General features: G+C 40.1%; 1 protein-coding gene and 1 pseudogene across 3 annotated transcripts in view; one reads left to right on the forward strand and one right to left on the reverse strand.

The window, feature by feature from the left end:
• Positions 1–2,986: 2,986 nt before the first annotated feature.
• Positions 2,987–20,934, reverse strand: part of myt1la (myelin transcription factor 1-like, a) — a 62,806-nt gene continuing 44,858 nt past the window's right edge. For all 3 annotated transcript variants that reach the window (XM_088324678.1, XM_088324679.1, XM_088324677.1), the window contains 9 exons: positions 19,675–19,802; positions 19,530–19,598; positions 17,629–17,691; positions 17,481–17,564; positions 15,131–15,352; positions 14,960–15,051; positions 13,826–13,929; positions 11,118–11,261; positions 2,987–7,943 (listed from right to left, as the gene is read on the reverse strand). In XM_088324678.1, the coding sequence (XP_088180804.1) occupies positions 7,809–7,943; positions 11,118–11,261; positions 13,826–13,929; positions 14,960–15,051; positions 15,131–15,352; positions 17,481–17,564; positions 17,629–17,691; positions 19,530–19,598; positions 19,675–19,802 (1,041 nt within the window). In that variant the 3' untranslated portion in view covers positions 2,987–7,808. The remainder of the gene's footprint in view (positions 7,944–11,117; positions 11,262–13,825; positions 13,930–14,959; positions 15,052–15,130; positions 15,353–17,480; positions 17,565–17,628; positions 17,692–19,529; positions 19,599–19,674; positions 19,803–20,934) is intronic.
• Positions 12,766–13,055, forward strand: LOC148346561 (U2 spliceosomal RNA; annotated as a pseudogene).

Genomic DNA, 20,934 nt, shown 5'->3' on the forward strand with positions numbered 1-20,934 from the left:
AGAGGTACAAGGATTCAATTTGAGCGTTTTTTTCAGAAATGAGCGCGACACCGCCACCCTTTTTCAACGTGCGTGCTACATGGCTACTCGCGTAGAGAGGGGGTGAAGCATAATTTAGCGCTAAATACTCATCCGGCCGTAACCAAGTTTCACTAAGACCGACACAGTTAAGTTTATAATCGCGAATGATGTTATCAACAAGTAAAGCTTTAGGAGCAAGCGATCTAATATTTAAAAGACCAAATTTTAGCTTTGCTGAATCATTTAACTTAGCTGTAGTCTTTGTAGAGATCGTCACAAGATGTTGCCGTTCGTGAGCGTTGAGTTTAAAGCGTCGGTTGTCCGGCGAGGAATGAATGGTGGAATTAGTTACATCTTCGCGTCCTTCTTGCTCCTTCGACTTCGTACGCTTCACACATTTACCTGCACGGCAACCACGCTTCTGTTTTCTGTCTTTACGGCGCCGTTGTCGTCGTTTATTAGGAGGAATAGTTGTCCACAAGGATGCCGGATCTCTTTGAAGTTCGCTCGGTATATCATAGGCAGTGTAAAAAGTGCCCGAAAAGTCGAAATTTAGACGCCCACCCAACCGAAGAAGTTCGTCCCTACTGTAAGTATTTTTGGCCACGCATGTGTCCAAAAAAGAAAGCAAAAAAGACAAGAGAACGGTATTAAATAGAAGATTAGCTGGAGAGCAACTAGCCGCAGCATCCATGCGCGCCGCCATGTTGAATCATATGAACATATGAACTCCTTAGCGCTATATAAGAACTTTTAAATACGATAACGTTTAAATACTTTTAATTCAACTTCCTACCAATGGTGACTGAAAAATCTCAGAACATCAGGAAAAACACGCAAAAACGAACCAAAATGCGTGTCACCAAAATATAAACTGTCTACTGAATACTGGCATTTAGGAACACAGTGCTAAGCTTTGAGGGACTGATTCAGATTCTTCTGTCAGTGATAGACAACGCACACTGTTTTGGAGCCGCTAATATAATTAAAATGAGTACAAATAAGGATAATTTTCGTGCTTTGACTCATTTTTTCCAAATTCTCTTTTCGTCCTCCGTTTTGCAATCTCCTGGACCGGTCCTGTGCTCGATGTGCTGCTGCGGCGGCAGTAACCATGTGCTCCTCTGCTCAGCGGACAAAAATACCCTTATTAACCAATCAACCAATAACCAAAAGTAAGAAGACAAAATAGATATGTATATACATTTTTCTTTACAAGTTTGAGACCCAGGTGGGACTCGTTAGACCAGGGGTCGGCAACCTATGACACCCGTGCCAGCAATGGCACGCGAAGGTTTAACCAGTGGCACGCGAGGACGGAGCAAAATAATAATGATTTATTTTCAAAACATGCGCATTTTTACCTGAAATTTAGACATTTTCAGTTGCGCGCCGTGTTGTTTAGAGGCTTTACGGTAGCGCCCTTCCTCTTCTGCTCCGTGTGTGTCTGCACAGCGACTCGCAGAAGAGGAGAAATCCAGGTTCTGTCCCAGCCACAGAAACACCGGCACGCGATTAATTAATAATGACAGCTCATTCAGCGAAAAAATCTCATTCTTAGGACTGACCAATATAGCTTTTTCATGGCCTATACTGATTACTAGTCTCATCTCATCTCATCTCATTAGCTGCACCGCTTATCCTCAGTAAGGGGGTACTGGAGCCCATCCCAGCAATCATCGGGCAGTGGGCAGTGGACACCCTGAAGTGGTTGCCAGCCAATCGCAGGGCACACAGGGACAGACAACTCGCTCGCTCATTCACACCAAGGGACAATTTGGACCGGCCAATCCACCTGAAATGCATGTCTTTGGAATGTGGGAGGAAACCGGAGTGCCCGGAGGAAACCCACGCAAGCACGGGGAGAACATACAAACTCCGCACAGGAAGTCCGGTAGCTGGGTTTGAACCCACACAGGAGGTTCCCAAGACCTTAGATCTGTACCGCACACGCGCTAACCACTGCGCCGCCGTGCTGCCCCTGATTATTAGTATTAGGGGGATATCTTGAGCCGATATTTCTTTGCTGTAAAAGTTTAAAAATTGGCACTAGAAATTTTAACAATTCAAAAAGAGACATGTAAAATTTGTTATAAATTCAAATAAACCTTAAAGAGCATTCTGAAACATTTTACAGTAATACATTTACATTTCAATACAACTAACATGACTAATCATTCACTTAAACCAGAAAGCGCAGGAAATAAAATTATGCTTCACAGCAACTCCTATAAAGGTACATAAAAACCTAAGAAGCTTCCCAAAATTTTTCCAATATCTCAAATAAATAGAATAAAATCCCACCAACATGACTTAATATAACATAAAGTAGAAAGTGCTATGGAATTTCAATGCAAATAGAAAACTGGGGGCACTCCTGTATTATAGCCATATTGACAAACTAATGTTATGATAAGAGCTCATCACTTCCACTTTAGTATTAGTGAGTTTTTTTTCTCTCAATCACAGACACGCTTGATTGACTAACTAATGTTATGATAAGAGCTTATTTATCAGTCTCCACCCAAACGTATCTCTCTAAAACAATGTAACTACATTTTTTACGCTATCTCTTAGTTGCCAACACACTTTTCTATCACGGCCAGAGGCATTTCGGGACAAGTGAGCTGAGCTGCTGCTCTCTCCTGCTTCAGTGTCTCCGTCCCCGGTCACTTATCCAATCAGAAGATGGGGGTGGGTTGCAGGATAGAGGAGGAGGGGGAGAGGACGAGTAGGAGCAAAGAGAGAGAGTATTGGCTGCATGAGACTTAATAATCGGCTTGTCGAATGAAAAATATGACGTTACTGTTCCCCCTCATTTTCAAAGCATCGGTGCAGATAATCAGCCCGCCGAATAATTCGTCAACCTCAAAAAAAACCACATTGTCTCTTTAAAACCAAATTGGACATCCTTTTGAAGTAAATATGTGTTACTTCCACTTTAACCCAAGAAAATGTGTGAATCTGAGTTGCAACACAAGATTTATTCAGAATAGCAATAGATCTCAAACACGTCATTTAAAAAACAAAAAACAGTGAATTAAAGTTAGCAAGTAGCAACTCATGAGCTCGATGCCCTCATGCCATGTGCATGAAAATTCAACATATCGACAACAAAGAAGAAGCAATGCATAAAAAAAATGATTTCCGGAACCCCAAGAATACAATTAAAATCGGCGTTTGACAAATATTCATAATATGCAATTCTTCGTGGTATGTTCCGTTTGTACATATGATAAGGATCAAGTCTAGCTTCTGTCTTTGAATTGTGCTTTCATCTTCTTGAAGAAGTCCAAACAAGGAGCGTGAGCCCAAAAAAGTCCGCTTTTTGCTCAAGTCTTTTTTTGTCCTCTTCACTGCTGATTATCTGACAGCGACGAGTTTGAGAAGCTATTTGAGCTTTTATTCCGGTTTAACATCCATCCGGTTGTTCATGCACCTGTATGTCCTCAAAACATGGATAATAATGTTACTAGTGAGTGGGTGCTACCCCTACTATTAAGGATAGGGGTTGATAACACAAAATGTTGAAAGAGCCATATTGGACCTCCCCCCCAAAAAACATAACAGTGTTTCCCATATAATATTTTGAAACCCGCTGTCTGAACGATCTAAGGGAGTCAAGGGGCATAAAAAAAAATCAAGAAGCTAGTTTTATGATGAATGTCTGCCCTTGTTAACTATTGAATCGTAAATAGACCACGGCGCTTCATTTTTTTTTTGTTGCTTTAACCCACAGGTGACAGACATGCGGCCCGCAGGCCAGATCAGGCCTGCCAAGGGTTTAAATTCAACCCGCGAGAATCCGCTGAGAGGCCCAAGAGAAAAAAGCTTTTTGTCTGAAATATGTGCATTGGATGCAGCTAAAGACAGGCGCCACTCACAAAACAACTGGAACTGCATTTCTATTTCCCTCTCAAACTAATTCTTCCTCTCTATCTTTCTCACTCTTTTCCTTTCTTTTTCTCCCTCTGTCTCTTCTCTCTTTGGCCCTAACCTCTTTATTTCTTTCTCCCTCTGTCTCTATTGTTTTCTCTTTCTTTCTCACATATGTATATATAAATCTAATAGTCTGGCACCTGTGAGTTTATAAGAGGTAAGACGGGGCCTAAAAAAAAATCTAGTCCAACCCGACTTAGCCATGGAATAAAGCCCGAATTAGCCCGAGCCCAAACAAATTACCTTGATTCGAGGGACTGAGCCCAAAGGAAACCCAAATTTTCTTATTTAATATGTTAGGACTTAGTAGAAGGAGAGTTTGATTTTGACCCAAATTTTTGATCGGATTTAAGATCTTACCTCTACTGCATATTAACAATTTAGATAACAAAATGCGAATGAGAGGACAAAACAAGAGTGCAAGCGAGCACACCACGGTGTTAGCGATCTTTTATATAATGAGAAGTCTTAGTTAATTAAATTAACTTTGCATGTACATATTTTTTTAAATAAAAGTTTATGATACTCTGGCGAGACCAATTAAACCCTGGCAACCAGCCAGAGACCGGGAAACACCGCATACGTTTGGAGCTTTATAAGGAAGGCAACGCACATTGTATGTGTATATATTATATTATATATACACATTAAATGTGTATATACACATACACATAGTATAACGATATTCATTGGAAAACTATATGGTTTGCATGTTTGTCCTCCTACCATCTAACTTTCTGTGATCAAACATTTTTGAAAATGCGCTAGGGAGTTCCAAAGAGCCGCATATGGCTCTGGAGCCGCTTGTTGCTGACCACCGGTCTAGGAGGTTACTAGTGCATGCCTACTCTTGGAACTAGTTAGTTTACCTGTTATTTGTGGCACGAGATGAAGAAAAAGCAAATACAATAACTGGCGAGAACAGAAAAGCATACGAGTGCACGGACCTGAATCTGAATGTTAAAATAGCACTCAAATATCTTCTCAATCGCTGGAAAGTTTATAGTTTCTTTCCATTTTTTTTTCTAACACTGAAGAGCAAAAATTCGTCCTTTACATGTTAAAATAATGACAACAACATTCTCTGAAATGAGGCAATATGCAAAATACAATCAAAAAGGAGATTGAAAATGAGGTGCTGATTGTTATAAAAAGGTACATTTTCCCTCTCGGTTTGCTAGGGATTCGTCTGAAATACAGTGACGCCTTGAGATACAAGCGGCCTGGCTGAATTTGGGCTGCAAAACAAATCATACATTCTTTTTCCCCTGTGTAGAATGATAGAGCATAGAGGTGCCATTTCTTTGAATTTAAATATATTACAATCTCAATGTGACATCAGAACCGGAAGAGTGTTCATAATTCTTACATTTTAAACTTGCATCTCAAAGCACCGCTGTTTTCAGTGGAAAGTGAATCATTCCTACATAGCAAAATTGTGTTATTAGCTCCAAAACAATCAAAATTCTGCTTTTTTGACGCAGCAGTCAACACTCAATTCTTTTATTTATTTATTTTTTTTGCTTGGCGAGGCCCAATAAAGTGCATGCATGGAAAAAGTGGATGACGAGTGCTAATGGACATTTAGGTCAGTGACGCGCAGTTAAGGGGTGGCAGCTGAGGCACTGCCTCACCTATATTCACGAAAATTTTAAATCAGGATTCGTACAACTTTTTAAGGACCCATTTTTTCTTTCGGTAATATTAAAAGAAGGAATCTAGCACCAACCAAAAGAACGAGAGCCCACACCTTAGTTTCAAACTCTAACTCTAGATCGAACCTCATATTAGGAACCTAATATCGGTTTAAAACCCTAACCTTGTTTCAAACTGGAACCCTACATTCAGTTTAGAATCCCAACAATGAGCTCCAACCCTAGTTCTTAAACCTAACCCCAATCCTATTTCAGAACCCTGAATTCAGTTTAATACCCTTATTAGGGTATTATATATCTCCTTTATTAGGAGCTTTAACTTTAGTTTCTAAACCGGGAACCATAAAATTCGTTTAAAACTCTTATTTGAAGCCAATACCTTAGCTCCTAGCCCAACACCCAACCCAAGAAATATGTAAGAATTTCAAGCATTTACAAGCACTTTACCTAAAATTCAAGCAACTTTCAACACTTAAACATACCATTAAATTTCAAGGATTTCAAGTGCCCGTACAAACCGTCTAATTTATGAATAAAAAGGATATTTTACGTGTTAAAGTTCTTTTTCGTTAACGTCATAATATTTTGATTTTGAGTGTTTACATATTATGAAAAGTACATTAGCATGTAATGTTTTACTGTGCTGAGCGTCTGCTTTCATGAATGTATTTTAGGATGAATGAATTACTTCCCACAATGTTGTTCTCCCGCATTTAGGTCAAAATCAGCAAAAGAGCTAGCGCATATTGCAGTATGTCGTACGGCCGCCCCATGTTCTGGGTATGCGGCGGTATACGCGGAAGTGACGTACATCCAGCCATGACATATGTCTATGCTGCAATATGTGCTAGCTTTCACTGTTAAAGAGTGACACACGCAATTCTCTTGCCTCATGCCAGAGGGCGATAATGAGACCAAAGATTCAGATTTGGTGCACAAACAATAGAATTGCTGATGAACTTATAGTATGTTTTCAAAACAGGATTGAGGCTAGAGTCAGAAACTAAGGTTTAGGCTCCTTATTAGGGTATTAAACTGAATTTAGAGTTCTGAAATAGAGTTAGGTGTAGACTTTGGCTTAGGAACTAGGGTTTGAGCTCCATGTTAGGGTTCTAAACTGAATGTAGGGTTCTAAATTAGTTTTAGAGCTCGGGTTATGGTTTGAAACAGGGTTACGTATCGGGCTAGGGTTTGGGATTACGGTTTAGGTCCCTGTACTTTTAATTGGCACTGGTTTTATTATTTAAAGGTTCTGTAAAAATTGGAAATTAGGCTTTAAAAGTCCTTAAAGTGCTTGAATTTGGCAATGAAAAAGGTGCACAAACCCTGATACACGAACAAATAGGCTAAATATGTATTAACATACGCAGGGGTGTGACAAAAACATTCTCAAAACAAAAGTGACTAAAATTCAGAAGTTCGATTTGATATTTTTATGTAGAGTCTCGATATCTTAAGCTCTCCCATCCCTTGCACACATGACAAAGTGATAGAGGGGACCATGTATCGCTACTAAGGTTAGTTTTTTGGAAATTGGCACGAACCTCACTGCATGTCACTGATTTAGGTGTGTGGGTTTTTGTGTGTTCATGCATGTTTTGTGTGTGTGTGTGCGTGCGTGTAAGACCCTGTAAGCCCAGCCAGCCTCCAACAAACAACTGGAGCCATCCCACCCGCCATCTACCCACAAAACCAAAAAAGCAAAGAAACGCATTCCAGTGTGTAGTAAAGGTGGATACAAAACTAGTAAAAACAGTGAATAATGCTAGTTGAATCCATAGGAAATTGCATATACCCAAACGTTGTTCATTTTTGTCTTTAAATATAGATTGCATCTGAATAAATCGTGCCAATATTGCCGTCTCACCAGCTCGTCTGCGTGGCTCATGAACCGATCGGTTAATCGATGAAATCAATCGGTGTCCGATTGTCTCCTACACTAGTTGGAACTCTCTCACTTTGATTGCTCTTCACGTCCGCCAAGAAATCCACAAAAAGAGAAATCCTTCAGCAGCTTCACGTCACATTATATCAGGTCGTATGAAAGGTACAAAAATCGGATGCGGATACCAAATCAAAAGCGAGACGAGAAAATAAACGGGGCGTGAATGTGACTGTAGCACAAAATCAATACGACTCAAAACCATAAAATCCTGTTGACTGGTTTGTTCGCTTGCGTCCTTGTGGGCAGGGCTACACTTGGATGCCCTGCACGGCCTGTCGGATGTTCTCCAGCAGTGCCTTGTTCTCCGGGTTCTGGTCCTGGTGGCTGTACATGTCCGTCAGGGTGTTGACGTACGAGTCGAAATTCTGCTCGTTCATCGGCTCCTGGCGGCCAAAGAGAAGGGCGCCGTTACCGAAGGCATGCCGGGAAAACAAACGACTGTATTTTGCGGAGTATAAGGCGCAATCCCAAATCGTTGCGCCTTATATGAAGGTGCGCCTTATATGCAGACATAACTGATGATGCTTTATCTCTTGGTTGTAATCATTGATCATCCGCTTTCTTACCCTTGAAAAAGAAGCCCTCTAATTACCTTTTAATTTTGGATAATAACAATAAAACTACTCATTCAACTGCAATTATGTTTTGTGTTTTATTATTTGTAGATCTATAGATCATTTCTTCCTCATGCCATGAGGCTCTCTACCTCCACCCGGGGGAGTAAAAGCCCACATTAATCCACACCCCCACATTGCATTATACTCTATTTTTATTACGATGTGTATTTTATGTGGCACTTTAAATACTCTAGATCAACACGTTACATTGGGTATTTATGTATTATAATCCCTTTACTTTATTATTGTTTTATTTTCAACACAAGGATACTGCTGGAAGTGTGAATTTCCCTACGGGGATGAATAAAGTATCTATCCATCTATATCTCTCTATATCTATCCATCTATAATCTATATATCTCTATAATCTATATCTTTCTATATCTATATATCTCTATCCATCTATATATCTATCTATAATCTATATCTCTCTATAATCTATATCTTTCTATATCTATATCTATCTATATCTATATATCTATAATCTCTCTCTCTCTCTCTCTATATATATATATATATATATAAATATATATATATATCTATAATCTATATACATATATATATATATATATATATATATACATATATATATATATATATATATATATATATATATATCTATAATCGATATATATCTATTATATATACCGGTATATATCTATCTATTATATATACCGGTATATATCTATCTATTATATATACCGGTATATATCTATCTATTTTATATATATATATATATATATATATATATATATATATAAATATATACAGTGCATCGGGAAAGTATTCACAGCGCTTCACTTTTTCCACATTTTGTTATGTTACAGCCTCATTCCAAATTGATCTCTTATCTCAAAATTCTACACAAAATACTTCATTATGACAATGTGAAAACGTTTTTTTTTACTTTTTTTGAATTTATTAAAAATAGAAAACTAAGAAATCACATTTACATAAGTATTCACAGCCTTAGCTATGAAGCTCAAAATTGAGCTCAGGTGCATCTTTTTTCCACTGATCATCCTTGAGCTCTTTCTACAGCTTAATTGGAGTCCACCTGCAGTAAATTCAGTTGATTGGACATGATTTGGAAAGGCACACACCTGTCTATATAAGGTCCCACAGTTGAGTGTGCATGTCAGAGCACAAACACCAAGCATGAAGTCAAAAGAACTGTCTGTAGACCTGTAAGACAGGATTGTCTTGAGGCACAAATCTGGGGAAGGATACAGAAAAATTTCTGCTGCTTTGAAGGTCCCAATGAGCACAGTGGCCTCCATTATTCGTAAATGGAAGACATTTGGAACCACCAGGACTCTTCCTAGAGCTGGCCGGCCTTCTAAACTGAGCGATCGGGGAAGAAGGGCCTTAGTCAGGGAGGTGACCTAGAACCCAATGGTCACTCTGTCAGAGCTCCAGCGTTCCTCTGTGGAGAGAGGAGAGCCTTCCTTAAGGACAACCATCTCTGCAGCAATCCACCAATCAGGCCTGTATGGTAGAGTGGCCAGACGAAAGCCTCTCTTTAGTAAAAGGAACATGGAAGCCCGTCTGGAATTTGCCAAAAAGCACCTGAATGACTCTCAGGCCATAAGAAACAAAATTCTCTGGTCTGATGAGACAAAGATTGAACTCTTTGGTGTGAATGCCAGGCGCCATGTTTGGAGGAAACCAGGCACTGCTCATCACCAGGCCAATACCATCCCTACAGTGAAGCATGGTGGTGGCAGCATCATGCTGTGGGGATGTTTTTCAGCAGCAGGTACTGGCAGACTAGTCAGGATAGAATGAAAAATGAATGCAGCAATATATAGAGATATCCTGGATGAAAACCTGCTCCAGAGCGCTCTTGACTTCAGGCTGAGCAAAGGTTCATTTTTCAGCAGGACAACGACCCAAAGCACACAGCCAAGATCTCAAAAGATTGGCTTCAGAACCACTCCGTGAATGTCCCTGAGTGGCCCAGCCAGAGTCCAGACTTGAATCCGATCGAACATCTCTGGAGAGATCTGAAAATGGCTGTGCACAAACGTCTCCCATCCAACGTGATTGAGCTTGAGACTTATTGCAAAGAATGGGCAAAACTGCCTAAAGATAGGTGTGCTAAACTTGTGAGATCATATTCAAAAAGACTTGAGGCTGTATTTGCTGCCAAAGGTGGATCAACAAAGTATTAAACAAAGGCTGTGAATACTTATGTAAATGTGATTTCTTAGTTTTCTATTTTTAATAAATTCAAAAAAAGTTAAAAAAAAAACTTTTTCACATTGTCATAATGGAGTATTTTGTGTAGAATTTTGAGATGAGATTAAATTAATACAATTTGGAATGAGGCTGTAACATAACAAAATGTGGAAAAAGTGAAGCGCTGTGAATACTTTCCGGATGCACTGTATATAAATATATACACACACATCTATATAATCCATATATTATGTGTTCTGTGTAGCACTATTTAGTTACTCTATATAACATGCTAAAGTGGGCATTTGCACGTCACACTGGGTATTTGTATATTGTATTCTTTTGGCTTTATTATTGTATTGTTCTCAGCTCAGGGATGCTGCTGGAAATGTGAATTTCCCTTAGGGGATGAATAAAGTATCTATCTATCTATCTATCTATCATATCTCTATAATCTATATATCTATCTATATCTATCTCTATAGCTATCTATTTATCAATCTATCTGTCTATATATCTCTAGCTCTCTATCTATCCCTATCTATCTAGTTGTTAGTTTGTTACAGTCTTATATTCTTTGATAACAAAGTAATCTCATGGTACGTTTAACCCTGTTTTTCTTGAGGTTGCAACGCTACTTTGTGGATTTTCACTCTTTGCGGCGATGGCGGAAAGCGAGGGATCTACGTACAAATACCTACTTTGTGTAGCACTGGACAAAGAAGCTACGGAGGCACAAAGAGCGGTTGCAGCGGTTACCATGTGGGGCAGCTGGATGTTAGCCAGGCTGTTGATGAGCGACTGGCTGAGGTTGGCCAACTCGTGCAGCAGCGAGTCGTTCTGCTGCTCCATCGCTTTGTTCTCCTCCTCCATCGATTTCAGGCTGCCCTCCATGGTGGTGATCTAGCACAAGGGTGCCAAACCACGTTACAACTCCATGCCAAAGACGGCGAGAGACGTTAAAGATTTGTGTTAATGAAATCTAAGATCTCTACCAAATAAGACCGACAAACTGGCTGTTTTGCTGAAAAACATCATCAAAGCGTACAGGGAGTGCAGTTTGCTGTGTTTCACGTCCAGCATCCCGGACGCTAACGTGGAGCTACACTCTGATCAGGATTTGATACCCGCCTTCAGCACTGTTAGAGCAGACAGAGACACAAAAGCCTGCGGGGAGCGGAGGGGAGGCGGACTCGCTATCTACGTGGACACGAGGTGGTGCAATCCAGGGCACAAAGATTTCCATCTGCTGCAGGGAAGTCAAACTTTTGGCCTAGCGTGTGACGTCGTCCACTCCGCTGTTGCTAAACTACAAACACAGCACCCAGAGGCCATCCTGTTAATCTGTCGTTAATAAACATAAGGATACTGCTGGAAATATGAATTTCTCTACGGGGATGAATAAAGTATCTATCTGCAATCAAGGTATGTTATTCATATATTTATTGACTTTTCTATATTGGAATTGTTAACCTTCTAAATTCCATCTAACTATTGGCATGTGATAATTGCCTAAACTCCCTACATACCTAGTATGTAGTATGTAAAGTAAGCTGTGCTGAGGCCATTATTGCATACGATATCATTTTGGAATTTAGTAGTTTCTCTTCAAAACTGTAAACAGCAAGGCCACTATTGTTCATTATTTGCTAATTGGCGATTGTTTCGACAAACCTTTTATGTGCCATCAATACTTAAATGGTTATGTAAAAATATAGAATTAAAACTAAGTTCAACTATTGTTTTCAAAATGTAATGGTTTTTATCCTTTTCTTGATTTATATATATATATATATATATATATATATATATATATATATATATATATATATATATATATATATAGGATTCCCATCCACTAGACCCCTGGGAATACTGAAGATGCATACAAAGGCATTATGTTTCCTATCACACTATTTTTAGTCACAGTACCAGATATGTTCGAGAAGGGCAACTGTTGTTTCACTTTTGTTGTTTCATAGAGTCTCGTGTCAAATGTTTTCATGCATTTATATTATTCAGGGTGACCAAATTACTTCCCACAATGCCTTCCTCTTCATTAATTTCAGAATCTCGTGCACTTTGTAAACACTTTGCAAGTTAATGATACAATATTGTATTTCAGTGGTCGTGTACCACAGACCAGTTTAATATCTGACTATATTCTCAAGGCCGTCCAATGATAACATCATCAGTGTGGCACCGTGACTTAAAATAGTGTAATGATGAAATTAGAGCTAATGCCTTTTCATGTGTTGTCTGCATCCCTAGCTGTATATTGGATGTGAATTGTGCTTGAGTACTGTAACGGATAGCTTGCTCTGTCCACTCCACGCATCGGCCCGGTATTGCAGTACTTCCGGGAACGGTGCATTCGCAATGATCGCAGCAAGGCTTTAGGGCTAGGACCTTAGCTTGGCCTTTTGGCTGAGAGTAAGTGTCCCGGCTCCTAGGCTTTGTAGCGTATTATGAACTGACCGATAACGGATAATGGATAATGATTTATGAACAAGCTAAATAACCCTTAAAACCCCTAAACCCCCCCCCTTCTGGGGCTTAGGTTTCAGTGATGCTAGGTCCTTAGCTTGGCCTTTTGGCCTTTTGATTTTTGCATTCCGGAGATGGAATAAGAGCTTGCTCTGTCCACTCCACGCATCGGCCCGGTATTGCAGTACCTCCGGGAACGGTGCATTCGCAATGATCGCAACAAGGCTTTAGGGCTAGGACCTTAGCTTAGCCTATTGGCTGAGAGTAAGTGTCCCGGCTCCTAGGCTTTGTAGCGTATAATGAACTGACCGATAACGGATAATGGATAATGAATAACGAAGATAGATCAATAACCCTTAAAAACCCCAAAACCCCCCTCTGAATTTGTATACTATCTATGAAGTTACAACCGCGGCTCTAGACATCCATGAAGTGGATTTGCATCGGCCCAGTAGTACCTCCGGAAACGATGCATCCGCACTGATCACTGTGGCTAGGACCTTGACTCAGCCTCTTGGCTGAGAGCAAGTGTCTCGGTCCCTTGGCTTTGTAGCGTATTATGATTTGACCGATAATGGATAATTGATAAAGAATATAGAACAATAAACCTTACAACCCCCCCCTCCACACTGTAAATATGTTTAATTGCTTTAAAAAGTGTCGATAAAAATTGTTCAAACCTCATACTGTTAGATTATGATATAGTGAAATTGTAAATGTATTTAATTGCTGTCAAAGGTGTCGATAAAAATTGTTCAACCCTCATATTGTTAGAATATGATATAAATATGTTTAATTGCTGTTAAAAGTGTCAATAAAAATTGTTCAAACCACTCCACACTGTGATCAAGATTTGATTCCCTTTGCATTAAAGTAATGCAATTGTATTCAATGGTGATCAGTGATACATTACGATTAATGCGCAACTACGGTGCTTATTTGTTTTTTTCTGCCCAACAGTAGTTTTAATTTAGTCTCACTTGCGTCCTCAGCCTGATCATATCCGACTCCACTTGATTGTTAGACTCGTTGATATCTTTGATTTCTTCATCCAGCTGTTTGATTTCCTCGTCGTTTTCAATGCCTGAAAAGAAGAAAATAGACCAGTCTGTTCTTTTTTTCAGGGTTCATTCACCTTTTCATGGCCAAATTCGAGCACTTTCACGGCCAATTTATCTAGCACCTTTAAATGAAGGAATCCAGCGTGTTTTTATTGGTGACTTTGATGACTAAAAATAAAGTCACTATCTTGCTGTTAATACAAACGTTGTGCTATTTTGAGCTCTTCCTATCTATGATCCAAGGATCTTTTTGTGCCAATGAGCTGCTATAAATTGACATGAATTCTGCCCTAACAATGGTGACGCAGCTTGGCTGGGGGTGGCAGTAGCTCAGGAGGTAAAACGTTCCGTTGGGATCGATTCCCGGCTCCTCCGTGTTATATGTCGAATTGTCCTTAGGTTAGACACTAAATCCTAATGCCCCCGATAAGCAGCTTGTCGCCTTGCATGGCTGACGCTGTTATCGATGTGCGAGTGTGTGTGAATGGGTAAGTGTGAAGCACATTGTGAAGCGCTTCGGGAGGTCTTCATTAACTTGAAAAGCGCTATATAAATGCAGACCATTTACATTTGTAGATCTGTGAATATTTTATATATTTCATGTGTTTTTAGGGACCCCTGCGAAAATATGAAAGTACTAATTACTAAATACCTTTATTATTGATAATATATCATTAAAAAAGAAATCTGAGGAGACACTTGGGGGCCACAATGGTCGGCTTTTCTCAGTGAGCCGAGCTCAAAGGCCGGATTTCTAAATAGAGCTGTCCTCTTGGGTGTGACTAGTAGGGGGCGGTGACGCTTCACATGACAATGCCATAATGACAAACGCACCTTTTTAAAGTTTTTCTTAATTTATTGCATGGTCTATAGAGTGACTATACACTTCCAAGAAACATGGCAATGGCATTTTCAAGCATTTCACCTAAATTTCAAGCATGTTCCTGACTTTGAAAACACAACATTAAAATTCAAGCTTTTTCAAGGATTTCCAAGCACCCGTATGAACCCTAATTTCTGGTTAAGCGTCGCATTTTTCACTAAAAGACTCACCTCTGCTGGCCCTCTGCTTGATCGTCAGCATCTCCACTCCGCTCCATCTGGCCCTCCTCATGGCCGAGGTGGCCCGGGGGCAACCAGAGAGACTGGGGTACAAAACTCAAATGAACGTTTCCGGGTTGCCACGGTGACAAGACCTAAACGCCCCGGCGGGGGTTTGCTCACCTCCGGTGGGTCAGGAAGCTTCCGCTGACGTGTCCCGAGCCGTCGCAGCCCGGCGTCGGGCACGTCATGCCGTCCGTTTTGACGGATTTCCAGGCTAACTGGGCGCCGTTCACGTAGCCGTCTTTCTGCCGTTTGACCGCCAGGGGGCAGCCCGAGGCGCTGCGGTGGGAAGCGTACTTTCCAGTTACGTGACCTTGGCCGTCACAACCAGGAACAGGACACCTGAGATGAATGAGCATGTGGATCAGAACAGGACGTGGCAAAAAAGCCAGGAAGTTGCTTATTATGATTTGCCACCAGTGTAGTTTTCACCTCTTTCTCCTATTAACTCATTCAATGCAATTACATATAAATACGTTTGCAAAAGCATTGTCTTTTTATTTAAAAAATACTATGATACAGTTTTGGCGCTGCTCATCAGTAAGTATCAAGCCTCTGGGAATAGTTTTGGGATAATAAATCACCAGCTTTGATCAGATCAGTCCAAGTCAAGTCAAGTCATTTTTATTTGTATAGCCCTAAATCACGAAGAGTTATCAAGGAAGCCCATTTCCTACATCGACTTCCTTTATCCTGCGAATGAGTGTGTGTAGGCGGCCTATTATGGTAAAGCAGCGTGGTGAGAGTCGCGAGATATGAACAAAAAGTAATAGGCAGTTATTTCTTTACAAAAGTTATTACTTTGAAAAAAAGCTGACGAAGTACCGTCGATATTATCTGGTCAGAGAGGGATGACGTTTTGTGCATGTCTGCAGGAACCCGGACGCCCAAGGGAACGCGGTTGCCAAGGTGCCCAAAAATGTGTGAGAGTTCCTGCATAAGTTCAGTGTTCTTGCAATAAACTTATTTTGCAGTCAATGTGGCCTTGTCTTGTTTATGGAAAGCATTGTTTGGATCAGGGGTCTCCAACCATTTTCAGGCTCAAAGCTACTTTTCACAACTTATTAGTGCAAAGGGCACCCAGTTTTATATACATTTCTAAAATCATACTTTATAATTTTATATTGTTGCCATGTTATTAGAAGGTTCATTATTTGAAGTAGAGTTAAAGACACCTAGTCAACCCTAAAAGTATGTTTTCTAGAAAAATACAATAAAAGCACTGGATAACTTCTCAGAACAAGTCTGGAAGTACCACAACTGTCCTAAGGGAGCTTCTTGATGTCTGTGGGCACCACATTGGGGAACCCTGAATTAAAATGAGTCTTCCTCCTACCATACTTAAGAGTGTTGAGACTCATTTTGACTGCCATATTTGTCCTAAATAATGGTTTTAAAACAAGGTGCAAGTTAAGTTCTTTTGTAATGTCACAAAATACTGCAAACGAGTTTACCCACATACTTAACTTTGGAGCAGATGGCACTAACCGAGGGGGAGAATGGCTGCACTGTTTATAAAGCTCCACCCATTACTATTGCTCACCCAATCAAATTGCTTTGCTTATGTTTTGGGGTGTTTAAAGATTGTTCTGTGGGTTTTCATCACAAAGTGTCTCAAAAGTGGGCATACATTGTTAAATGAGCTACCACTTAAAGGATTTCTTAGAGACGTACAGCCAAACGGGGTCTGTTGGTGTCACACCTTGACTGTAAACTGCTGTTGGGACTGAGCCCCTTATATACTGGACTGAACCACCAAGATCACAGTTTTGTCCAAGATTCGCGTGTGACAAAGACGGCTATGCATGTAAGATTAAAGTAAATAATTACCGAGTTACCTTTTATCTTTGACTTTAAATCTGTTTTTTGTGTAAAAAGCTTAAATTCTTTAGTATTTTAAAAATTTCTTTACAAAGCTATGTGAATATTTTAATTTATATTTTATGTGATTTTCAAGGATCCCTGCAAAACATATGAAATGACTAATTACTGAATAATTTCGATGCATAATGTTTGATATTATTAATGTTAGATCATTAAAAAAAATCTGAGGAGCCGTTTTGGAGCGGGCTCCTCTCAGTGAGCCGAGCCATGAGATTCGGTTTTCTAAGTAGAGCTGTCCTCCTGGGTGCGACCAATAGGGGGCGGTGATGCTTGACATGTCACTGCCATAATGACAAGCCACTAGGGCAGACATGTCAGCGTCATTTTCACGCACTTAAAAAAAAGTTAATTTATTGCGTGGTCTATAAAGTCAGTTGCCAACAAACATGGCAATGGGATTTTCAAGCACTTCACCCATAGCTTAAACATTTTCCTGACCTTGAAAACACAATATGAAAACTGAAGGATTTCAAACACCCGTACGAACCCCGCAATTGGCATTTCGAAGGACTTAAAGGTGTTTCCAAACCCAAGCTTAATATGCGACACTGTCCACATTTGCTGGGTTGAAAATGAAAAGGCTTACTTGGTGGTCTCCTGCTCGTCCCTCTCTTCTTTGCTGTGGACGATCCTGATGCCGCTCTTCCTGGCACGAGGACACCCGGACAGGCTGAAGGGCGCAAGAGGGGATGTTGACAAATTGGCCCAGGGGTTATTGGTGCAATTCATGTTACCTCCTGTGGGAGGCGTAGTTTCCAGTGATGTGTCCCAATCCGTCGCAGCCCGGTGTGGGACACCTGAGGGGACACCGCACTTTGTGGGAAACGTCCTCAATTCGAGTTTTAAACTGAGGGCCCAAAATATTTTCGGTAGGACTCGCTTAAAATGTATAGGGGACTTTGTATAACCTGCTGGATTTCGGCCATAATTGGTAAAGCTAGTGTTGGTAATTCAGATTTACACGTGGGAGTTCTGTTTAAAGGGTCAGTGTGTATAATTCAGCACCCCCTAGTGTTAAACTAAAACCTTCATTGATTGGAAAATAATATTAATTTGAATCAAAAGCTGAAAAAAACTGATAAATGTGCAATTTTGAAATACATGTAGGTGGAGAAATTTGTTTTACACAACATGAGGATCAACTACAGCAGGGGTGTCAAACTCATTTGAGCTTGGGAGTCACATGGTGGAGAAAAAAACTAGTAGATTAAAGAGAGAAAGAGAGAGTGAACAAAACAAAGACAGAAATGAAATAAGAAAGAAAGAGAGAGAGAGTATGTGATGAAGTGAAAGAAAAAGAGAACAAGAGAGAGTGAAAGAGCAAAAAAGACAGGATGAAAAAGAAACATAGGAAAAAAAGAGTGATATAGATAAAAGAGGGAAACATGTTAATATAAATAAATGTAAGAAAAGAAAAAGAAAGAAAATATTGGAGAGAGGAAATGAGAGATAAGAGAAAAACAAGAGAAAGAAAGAAAAGGAGACATAGAGACAGACAGAGAATAAAAGAGTGAAAAAAGAGTTAGAGAAAAATAAATAGAGATAAAGAAAAAGATCATTAGAAAGGGAGAGAGAAAGAAAAAATAATATTGCGCCAGTTGCTTTGCGTTTGCAGGACACAATACGAGAATTCTAGTGGTCAGAATATACACACTGTCCCTTTAAATCATCGGTTATGTTTTTGGCTCTATTTGAGTACTATTAATTTAACATAAACTTAGATCAGTGAAGTCATATATGAAAATATCCGAAAGGAAAGTGAAAGAAAGAATGAGAAAGAGAGAGAAAAGGGCAAACAGAAGAGAGAGAAAGAAAGGGAGAAAGACAAATAAAGGGAAAAAGAAGAAGTGGGAGAAAGAAAGAGGGAGAGAGAGAAAAACAAAGAATAGGAGGAGGGAAGGAAGCAAAAAAGAAAGAGAAAAAAGAAAGAAATCGAAAGAACTAAAGAAATAAGAGGGAAAGAAAATGAGCAAGAAAGAGGGCGAGAAAGAAGGAACGAGAAAACGACAGAGAAGTAGGAAATAGGGGTAAAATGACTAAATCTAAAGAACGAAAGAAAAAAAAGTGAGAGAAAGAAGAAAAGAAGAAAGGGAGAGGGAAGAAGGGAGAGAAAAAAATGAAGGAAAGAAATAATTTGATTAAGAAGAGAAAAAGAAAGTCAGGGGAAAAGGAGAGAATAAGAGAGAGAGAGAGAGAAAGAAAATAAAGGAAAGAACACAAGAGAGAAAGAGAGCGAGAAAGAAGAGAAATTTAGAGAAATAAAACGTAGGGTTAAATTGAATCAGTCCACCACTAGAAAAATAATTTGACTAGAAAATCACAATGACCCAGCACTACTGAGTTGTTTTCGGAACAGGTCCATGGGCTCCTCAACTGTCCTCAGGGGGCACCACGTTGGAGACTCCTGGTTTAAGTAGTTTGGGTTTTAGCTCGAATCGCTACGGCATGCTGCCAAAAGTCTGGAGTGAAAAAGAAATGCTACATGGACCAGAACAGCAGTAATAGAAAAGCAAACAAAATAAAGCAGCTAACACGAATTCTCATCGTCGTACGGTTGTCACGTGATGAGGTTCCCTTCTCAAGTGGTCCTGAAATAAATCCACCCCCCTCTTCACCGAAGCCTTTGGGTGCTCACCTGAGTTCTTGTGCGTTGGAGGCCATCATTCCGCGGAAGTTCTTGTCAGCCAGTTGGCAGCTGGACAGCCTGCACGAGCCCGTCACACATAGAGTCACCTCCAAAATCGACAAAACGCTTTATGTGACGGGAATTACCGTCTTACGTAAGGATCTCTTTCTTGGGCTCCTTGCAGGGCGAGTACTTGTGGAGTTTGGGGCCGAGGTCCACGTCCGCCTCCTCCGGGTAGCGCTGCTCGTTCAGGAGCTCGTGGAAGCCGTCCAGATCGTCGTCCTGATGCCACAACAAGAAGACTGTTCAAATATTTCAAAGCGGTGTTCGAGACTTCAAAATATTCTACTTGCTGACGCCATCTTCTGGCGGAAATCGTCATTGCAGCTTCTGTCAAGCTGCTTGTTTTGCACATGCAAAGTAGGTGACTCTCTTAAATGCACACTTCTCTTTTCATCTTTTTGGGAGTTTGGGTTGTGAAGGATTTTATACAATTAAATACAAGTTACATTTATTGAGTGCAATGAAGATTTTCACCGGGTAGGCTGAAGTTCAATGACAGGTCACGCTGATCCAAATGAGGAATGTTTTGGCTGGGGAATTTTGATAACAGGACTCTGACGAGGGGACGGCAGGTGATGTTTGGAGAACAAGGCCCGGATGACATAGAAACGCTCTCCTGTTTTAAGTTTTTTCAGACATCGGGACGCTCTTCTCTGAGATGGTGGGGCCACGTGGGGGCTTTCATTGGCACGCCCATGGGAGAAGCCGGCACACCAGCTTGCAGAAAAAACGTGGGCAGTGGAAGAAAGGCAGAAGATCGAGAGAGGAGGCTTGACTAATTCGGACATATATTAGATGGAGTTCACTTAGTTAAATTGTTTAAGAAATTAAATCTGCCTCCGTGTGGAAATGCCGGTCTCTTGTCCATATTTTCCCATCAAGAAACGAGTGTGCATTGTTAGGAGAATGCAGGTTGTGTTTGGCTAATGGAGTCAGATAACTAATTTGAAAAATTTGGTAAACGGTACATTTTTAATATTTAATACCTAACAGTTGGCATTTGGACTGGATTTGAAAAAGTCCTTTTCTTACAATGGGCTCCGTGGCAGGAACACCAATGATAACCCAAGATAAAAGCATATATACAAAGGTTCTTTAAACTCAGCTAGGCATTGTTAACACAGAGAATATATTTAACTTTAAACTTCGCCCATAACAAAAAAAGAATGAATTCAATTCAAGTCACGTTTACTTGTGACGCCCTTTATCACAAACATTCTCAAAGACGACCATTTAAGCATCCCCTGATCTGAAACCAACATGAGGGCAAAGGAAAACAACCCCAAAAACCTGTGCCTCTCACGAGGCAGGGTAAATAAGAACAAACAATATGTAGTCTAATCATTTTTTT

The sequence above is a fragment of the Urocampus carinirostris genome, chromosome 20 (assembly GCF_059441175.1).
Source record: "Urocampus carinirostris isolate Australia breed hairy pipefish chromosome 20, RoL_Ucar_1.0, whole genome shotgun sequence".
NCBI classification, from domain to species: Eukaryota; Metazoa; Chordata; class Actinopteri; order Syngnathiformes; family Syngnathidae; genus Urocampus; species Urocampus carinirostris.